At 47.0% G+C, this 8,845-nt stretch overlaps 1 protein-coding gene across 1 annotated transcript; it reads left to right on the top strand.

Annotated features, from left to right (window-relative positions):
• Positions 1-1,080: 1,080 nt before the first annotated feature.
• On the top strand, positions 1,081-8,594 carry ZNF367 (zinc finger protein 367). The gene is made up of 5 exons (XM_069002214.1): positions 1,081-1,914; positions 2,909-3,059; positions 4,758-4,877; positions 5,244-5,382; positions 5,967-8,594. The coding sequence occupies exons 1-5, from the start codon at positions 1,555-1,557 to the stop codon at positions 6,205-6,207; spliced, it is 1,011 nt and encodes a 336-aa protein (XP_068858315.1). The 5' UTR covers positions 1,081-1,554; the 3' UTR covers positions 6,208-8,594.
• Positions 8,595-8,845: the final 251 nt, after the last annotated feature.

Here is an 8,845-nt window from a genome sequence, read left to right as displayed (position 1 = left end):
CAAAGGGGCATTAGTTAATAGTTGTATGCTGCAAACCTGCTCTTCCCTGCACTTTTCTATTCCTGCCAGCAGTGATGTTTGCTAACACTTATAAGGCAGCAGTCTGCAGCATACGAACTGCAAACAAAATAGATCTGCAGAAAAAAAACCTCACCATTTTTACAGCTCTATGGCTTCTCTGTGCTCCTGGTGCTGGCCTCAAAATTTAGCTACTAATGTAAGAAATGCAAGGTATGTTCTCAGGCTGAAGCAGCCTCACGTTGAGGTGAAACTTGTTGTGTTTTAGTTCTCTACCACACTCAGTGTAAAGCAGCTCTTCCTCATGTTGAGGTGAAAGTACTTGTGTTTTAGTTCAGGGCCACTGCTCCTCGTCCTATCGCTGGGCACCACTGAATAGAGTCTGGCACCATCCTCATAAAATACTATCTGCCTTAAGAACCTCCTAAAATTCCCGAGTCGAGCCCCGTGACAACGTCTCCTGCCCCCTTCTCACACCGCCGGGTGCATGTAGCGGTGCAGCTACGGGTGCCTTATTGCCACGGGCACCGCTGCTGGACGGGGCGTCTCCCCTGGCGGCCCCGCCAGCGCCATAACGGCCGCGCCGTCCAGACCGCGCCCGCCCGCCCTACGACCCCCGCGGAGGCGGCTCACGGGGCACCCTCCCAGCCGGCAAGTTCGCTTCCAGTTCTGTCGGCCGCTGAGGGCAGGGTCCCGGCAGGGGAAAGGAAAGGGCTCCCTACCCCCCCAGGGAAGCGAAGCCACGACCCCTGTCCCACCGCCAGGCGGCCCCTTTAACCCACCGGGCGCGCCAACTCCGCTGCGCTGCCACGGATTGGCCCGCGCAGCCCGCCCACAGCCACAGCGCGCCAAACCTGCCCGGGCGCGCCACCCTGCCTCCCCCCGCCCCCGCTGCGGCGGTCCAATCAGCGCCTCTCCCGGCGCCGTGAGCCCGACGGCTGCCCAATAGGATGGCAGCAGCCGCACGGCCTCGCCCTCGGGCCCCGCCCCTAGAGGCGCGGCCGCCGACTTTCCCGCCCAGCGGTTGGCCGGCGGGAACAGACTCCCCGTGACACTCGCGCCGGGCCGGATGATTGGCTGCGCTCGGGCGCGAAACGTAACGCGGGAAAACCTGGGGCTCGGCCCGGGCGGCGAGCGCGGAGGTACCGTGGCGGCGGCGGCGGCTCCTGCTCGGGCATCGCCGGGACCGGGGCTACCAGCGGGGCCGGCTTCGCTTCGGAAAGGTGCGGGGACTCTGTGACTGCTTCGCTCCAGCCGCTGCCATGGCGGGGGGCCGCCGCTGACTTGGTGGATCCGCTCGGGGTGGCCGCGGAGGCGGAGGGCAAGGCACCGAGACCACAGGGAGCCGCCGTCCTCAGTGATGAGCGGCTGAGGCGGGCCCGGACGGCGACAGGTGGCGACGGCCGCGGGACATCCGTGCAGCTGCACGGTCCATCCCGGGACACGGGCGCGGACACCGGGGCCGTGCCGCCGCGGAGCGCCCTCCTTTCTCTCTCTCTCCGCACTCCCTTCGCCGCTCTCCGCGAGGGGTCGGCGATGGCGGAGCGGCTCCCGCCGGGCCACCCCCCGGTGATTTTTTGCCAGGACTCCCCGAAGCGCGTCCTGGTCTCCGTTATCAAAACCACCCCGATCAAACCCTCCTCGGGGGGGAGCGGGGGCGAGGAGCCGATGCCCGTGCCGCCCGTCCCCACCAGCCCCGGCTTCAGCGACTTCATGGTCTACCCGTGGCGCTGGGGCGAGAACGCGCACAACGTGACCCTCAGCCCCGGCGGCGGCGACAGCACCGCCGGCCCCTCAGCCCTCCCGCCGCCCCGCGGGGGAGCGGGCAGAGTCCCCGCCGGGGACGAGGAGCAGGCGGGGAGCCCGGGGAGCGGCGGCCGGCACCGGCACCTGAAGGTGAGTGCGCGGCGGGCGGGGGCGGGCGGCCGCGCGCTTCCAGGGTGACTCCGCGGCGCGCGCCCCTCCCGCGCTTCCGCCCGGGCATTTAAAGTGAAGTCACTTCCGGCAGTGGCGCGCGCGCCCCGGGGAAAGGCAGGGGACGGAGCAGCTGCCCGTCCTCCACCCCCCCCCCTTTTAAAAGTAAAAGAAAAAACTTAAAAAAAGCACCCTCACCATCAAAAAAACCCCTTGTCATCTCTCTCCTCGCATCTGGAATGCTTTGTCCCGTTCTGGGCTCCTCGGTACAAGGGACATGGAGCTCCTGGAGTGGGTCCAGTGTAGGACAACAAAGATGGTTAAGGGACTGGAGCATTTCTCTTATGAGGAAGGGCTGAGGGAGCTGGACCTGTTCAGCCTCGAGAAAAGACGACGGAGAGGGGACCTTATTAATGTATATAAATTCTAACAAGGGTACCAAGAGGATGGAGCCAGGCTCTGCTTGGTTGTGAGAAGCTACAGAAAAAAAGGCGGTAGTCAGAAACTGATGCACGGGAAGTTCCACCTCAATATGAGCAGGAATTTCTTTACCTTGTTGGTGACTGAGCACTGGCACAAGTTGCCTAGAAAGGTTTTGGAGTCTCCCTCACTGGAGATACTCGAGAACTGCCTGGACACAATCCTGTGCCATGTGCTCTGGAATGACTCTGCTTGAGCAGGGAGTTTGGAGCAGATGACCCTCTGTGGTCCCTTCCAACCTGACCCATTCTGTGATCCTGCTGTCAGTTTTCCCGTGTTCCTGAGCACATGGTGGTGCCTGTCGTCTCCCCTCCTGTACCAGCCACAGCACAGCCTTTAGGAGTGAGTTAGAAATGGGCTGAGCACAGTCTGGTGTGGCTCTGTGCTGTCACACCATCCTTGGTCGTGCTGTCGCTCTAGGGGATGCTGTGCCCATTGGCCAAACTGCAGGGGGGAGGAAGTGCCTGAGTTTAGTTCCCTCGTTATTTACACCCAGGATGGAATAAGACGTGGCCGTCCAAGAGCAGACACCGTCCGAGACCTGATCAGTGAAGGAGAGCACTCTTCCAGCAGGATACGCTGCAATATTTGCAACAGGGTTTTTCCACGAGAGAAGTCACTGCAAGCCCATAAACGAACTCACACCGGTAAGTAAAAGGAAGGTGTGAATAGCTGGGGTGAGCCACTTAGGAAGCCCCTGGGAAGGAATTAAAACCCTCCCAAACAAGCATAAAGGAACCCCAAAGAACTTGACCTGTTAGGATTTTATTGTAACTGCTAAATTAATCATACTTTTCTCCCCGTGGTTGTTAGTGAATCAAAGTCTTTGTAACCATGTTTGTCGTGGGGAAGTGTAGCAGCGATTTGGGCTATAATAGCAGGCATTTTGTGTAAACATTTTATCTATTGATGTCACGGGCTTATTTCATAAGAGAGAGAACTAGTCTTGAGCTCGGTGCTTTGTACTTGAGCTTGGAAGCACTTTTTATCCTGATTGCCTCTTTTTTGTGATTTGTTTCCTTGTTGCTGATGTGTTTTTCACATTACAATTGAAGTTTTGCTGTAAGAGGTTACAGTAACTTAAGAAGTGGCTGGCAACTTCAGAACTGTAAAATCTTAAGAAGTGTGCTTAAATATTGAGAGAAGAGTTCACATGCTTAAAATCACCACCCAGTCGTTTTTTCCCCATCACCTAAAATTCATTTTCTAGGGTGGAGGTGATCATCCTAATTTACTGAACTGTATTGAGAAAGAAAGTTGCAGTTAAGTTAAAATATATGATGAACTCACTCAATACTCAGCTGAGCTTGAACTGAAGACACTGTTTGGGGTTTCTTTAAACCAAGCAAATCCATTTTTTTCTTCAACAGCTCTCCATATTTGCAGTAAAATATGAACAAATGTGGCTCACAATACAGACACAACCACCAGCACTGCCTGAAAACCAGCCAAACAAAATCCCACAAAAGCCTTGGCTCTCACCATTTCCTTCTGACTCAAGTCACTATGACTAATCTAGATAGTGATATTAAACAGCAGTTTCCTCATGTTTTTTGGTCAAAAGATGTTATTTCACTTGGTCGTACAGTGTGTTGAACTTGTAAGAGCTACTTAACTGAGTAGAGCTTACCCTGGTGTCATTCCTCTGAATTAGTGACCAGACTCACCCTCATTTTGTTGCCTTCCTGAGGTTGGTGGCATGGCATGCCTTTGTGTAGCATGTTCAGTCAGATCTGCTTGAGGAAGGAGACACCTGCTCTCTTTGTTCTTCTGGTTGCATTTTGCATGGAGAAATCTTCCTTGATGACTGTCCTAAGAAAAGTTAAATCTGGTATAAGTTTTCTTGTGCAGCCTCCATCATTGTAACTTTTCTCAAATGTGAGATATTTCTCCTAATGAGATATTTCTACAACCTCATAGAAATGTTGACCTCAGATATTTTACACTAATTCAGGCTTTGGTAAGGATAAAATTTATTGCAACTTGATATTACAAGTTGTGGTTACAACTTGAATTACATTACTTGTCCATTTACTTCATATATTTCTTGCTCTACAGGTGCACAGTTTCACGGGACAAAGCTTATGTAGTGCTATCTAAGAGTCTTAAATCAGAAAATATGACAAGGAAAAATACAGTTTATTTTTCTCCTCTTTGGAGATAAGTATATTGTCCAGTGGCATAGAGCATGCATTTCAAAGTACACCAGGACTTTTTAAGTAGGTGTAAGTTTCTGAGTGGGTAAAATGAGAGCTTGCTTATGCAAGTTTCAAGCCACGGACCACCACTGGATACTATGGCCCTTCTGATTATCTTTCACAAATCTCTTCTTTACTATTTTTAAGGTGAAAGGCCTTATTTATGTGACTACCCAGATTGTGGGAAAGCCTTTGTACAGAGTGGGCAGCTCAAAACTCACCAGCGACTCCACACAGGAGAGAAACCTTTTGTCTGCTCAGAGAATGGTGAGTTATCAGAGAACAATTTGCTACTTTCTGGAGTCAGACTAATATTGGAAATGTATGTCCTTGACAAAAGCTTCGGAGTCTAATTTTGGTGGAACTTTTAGGGCAGGGAAGAGCCATGCAGAATATGCCTAATTCTTCTGCAAGTATGTATCGAAGGATTGCATACATTCTCTGTCAGTGTATCGATACTAATGTATAAAATGATGGAGCATGTTATGAACTGCAACTAGATCACTCAGTTTTCAATGAGACCTAGGGTTTTTGGGAATGGGAAGGTTGGATTCCGTCCCACAGATGTTACACTTTCTTTGGTTGCCTGCTTTCTGTAACACATTTTTCATTGTCACTTTGTGTTTTTTTAAGGCTGTTTAAGCAGGTTCACACATGCAAACCGTCATTGTCCCAAACATCCATACGCCCGACTGAAGAGGGAAGAGCTCACGGACAGGCTGAGTAAGAAGCAGACGGCTGACAATAAAGCTGTGGCTGAGTGGCTAGCAAAGTAAGTTCCCTCATGGTGTCACTTCTCTCAAAATACTTAAAAGGGTGGTCTGACACAGCATTTATTCTTCAGGATAGTAAAACCACAAGAAACCAAAACTAGATGTTCTTCCAGTACACATCAGCACAGCTTTGCATCTCCTTGAAGAATTACGAACTCCTCGTCAAGACAAAGTTCCTCATGAAATCTTTTTCTTACTGTTTTGCTTTTGTTTTGTGTTTGCTCTCTGCTTAAATACTTCTCTTTGCTTGATCAACACCTGCTAATACTTCATTAGCTAGTGCTACAGTTTTGCTGAATTTGCATTTTTAGGAGGGGCTGTGTATGCCATGGGAGAAATGCCTGCTGCGAACACCATGGAGACACAAAATCTGTCACAGATGTTCACTTGGGCACTTTACACTTAAAATACTGAATAAAGAAGGTTTCTGACAGCTTAAGTACTACTATATCAGGGCTGAAAGATAAAGCCAAATGCAGTGCCCAGCTGGATGCAAGCTAGTGCTAGGGAGGTTTTTGCCCATTTTGAATTGTTGGTGTGCAAGTCAGTATTTTACAAGTATTCCTCACATTTGATGTTATAGATACTGGGAGACTAGAGAGCAGCGTGCCCCTGCTTTGAAGACCAAAGCAATCCAGAAAACGGATCAGGAACAGCAGGACCCAGTGGAGTATCTTCAGTCTGACGAAGAGGATGATGAAGAGAAAAACAGTGCTCATTCAGCTGCCCGCCACCGCCGCCTCCAGGAGCAGCGTGAACGCATGCATGGCGCGCTGGCACTCATTGAGCTGGCAAACTTAGCTGTGGCACCCCTGCGACAGTAGATAGGAGGAGCAGTCTCTGCCCATAAAAAATGTACTTTCTGGTATTACTTAACCAGTTAGATCCCAAGCATAAGCTAAGCACCTTATTTGCTTATAATAGGCTGCTATTCTGTAGAATTTATGAAGAATGTTGTTGCCCCATAACATGGGGTGAGAGAATTGCACTTTTGATAAGGTAGAAGACAGATGTAAAATTTCTAAGTATTTTGTAAATATGGGACTGCGTAAGGCAGGGTTGACAAATTTATGTGTTGTGGGAAGCTAGATTTTGCAAGGTTAACTCATTTATTTGAAGCAGATTTCACAGGAAACACTTTCTAAGCAAAGTGTTCATGATTAGCAGGATGGTACATGTGGCCAAAGAAGGCTGACAAAAAAGTATTTATCTGACTATTTAAGAAAGTGATGGGTCTGGGGATATTGTTAAACAGCAATGAAACCATGTTTTTCTAATGTCAGTATATCTTTACCTAGCATCTCCAAGGCGAAGGGCAAAGGTTAGTTATCTCAACTTGTACAGGGAAAGAAAATGCTTCATTGCAGGGAATATCTTCACTGTGACTGCTCAAGGTATGAGGCTTGACTTTGCTGCTTCATGTTTTTTTGATTTGATTTCAGCAGAATCTCTTGGTAGCACTTGTTATTCCTAACATGTGTAGTTGGGAAGTTTTGCACATTGTTTTATCTGAAAATGATTAGTCTTGCAAAGTCTAGAAAAAGGTAAACAATTGGTAATATTTTTTCAGGTGTTTTTGGACCCTGTAGTGATTTGGCACTTGATTTTGTTAACAAAGGGGTTATTTACAGGGTGGTATGAATTTGTAGTAAACTATGCTAGGTCTTCTATTAGCAAACACTAAGTTTTAAAGTATTGCTTTTATATAATGATTAGCAAATAGAAGCCTCCATACTTACCGTGCATAAAGCCACCTTACTGCTTTACTCCAGGATAACATGCCGATTTTTTGTTCACTAACCATAGCACAGCTATAAATTAAACACTGCAGAAAAGTATTCACTATACAATTAGAAAATAGGCTTCCAAAGGTAGATACAAGTGTGTTAACAGTGTGATTTCATATATTTCCCAAATAAATGAAGTTACGGAACGCTGCCTAGTACTCAGATGCTGATATAAAGTGTTTAACAGGGTATCTTGTCACTTTGTGAAGGTTGTATACTTTCAGTAGCATTGCCTCATGGTGATCTTTTTCCATATTTTGCTTTGAAGGCAGCCAGAGATTCCTAATATGCTAACAAAACTTTGTTTTCAGATTGGACTTTTTGTGTGTGGTTTTGTTTATGGTTTTGTTGTTGGTTGTTGTTGTTGTTAAGCTACTGCTTAAGGGGATATTAATAATGTGTATTTACTGACCTGCTTGCTTTAACTTCTTCCTCTCATTGGAAGTCAGGAAATTCAGATGAGAAGGGAAAGCCTCTTTCCCTCTCACTTAAACTGAAAAGGAGGAAAACATTTTATTGATCACTTGATATGGGCTGACCAGATGCATACAGCTGTTTCAGAAAAGTAGCATGGTTTTACATCAGAAACTGCAGCTGTTGAAGTATGTTCTTTGATAACCTGTTGTGGTTGAAAATCTCATTAACCCAGTTTGTTTAAATCTTGTGTTGATGCACTTAACTAAAAAGTAATAGAATAATTTAAAAGAAAAGTCTCTTTCATTGAATGTAAATAATTTTGCACCAGTTATACGGTTTAACTTCTGCTTCAGCTTCTGAAAAAAACAGGAAACACTAGTCATACTAGGCTTCTTAGCCTATGTAAAACTGGTAATTCATTCAGGTATGTAGGTTTTGGGTTTCTAAAAAAAATTACATGCTTTTGACTGTTCATCTGGTTTCGTGTGAATAGTCTGATCCCAAAATGAGCCCTGAACATTTATCTGTTGTAATTCTCAATCATAACTCAGAATTGCTTCTGAGTAGTATTTCACAGGGCAGGAGACTCTGTAATTACCAGCCACTTGCAGACTGGAATCTTACTTCATTAGGATTGGTTGTGAGTTTTTTTGGTGGGTTTCTTTGTTGTTTGGTTTGAGTTTTTTTAAATTTTTTTTCAGTCAGCCAGAATATTTCCTCAGGTCTTTTAAGTATGACAAGTACACTGGATTGTACTTTGCCATAGACAAAATTCAGACAGCTGAAGCAGTTTTGGATCATGACAAGTTTTGGGTAAAATACCAAGTAAAAAAAAAGCAAAGACGGGATGTGGAAGACTGCTTTTTGTTTTATTAAGTGATTACATACAAGAAATTGTTCAGTGCTTTGAAAGATTTAAGTTGTAGTTTGGCATGAGTTAAAAGCAGAAGAGTTGATGTGCTGTCATTCTAATAGATGCTTTGAATAAAAACTTGATTTAATTTTCAGGTTTAATGTGTGCTGTTTGGTAATTATTAATACTCAGCCTCTTCCTTGTTTCTAACAACCCGACTTGTTGAAGAGAAGGTTGAAGGCGCTTATTTTCCCTGTCCCTTGAAATTTGACACAAGTTAAACCACCCGAGGCAAATTCCATAGAGAGTTTTTTACAGTTTGAGGAACTTGCGGACGTCTCCCTTCCGCGGGCGAGCCCCAGAGGCCTTGCTTTGCCACCGGACTGGTTTAACACCGCGGCAGGG

Source organism: Aphelocoma coerulescens (genome assembly GCF_041296385.1).
Source record: "Aphelocoma coerulescens isolate FSJ_1873_10779 chromosome Z unlocalized genomic scaffold, UR_Acoe_1.0 ChrZ, whole genome shotgun sequence".
NCBI lineage: Eukaryota > Metazoa > Chordata > Aves > Passeriformes > Corvidae > Aphelocoma > Aphelocoma coerulescens.
The sequence above is the reverse complement of the archived record's forward strand: the minus strand, read 5'-3'. Positions and strand labels throughout refer to the sequence as shown.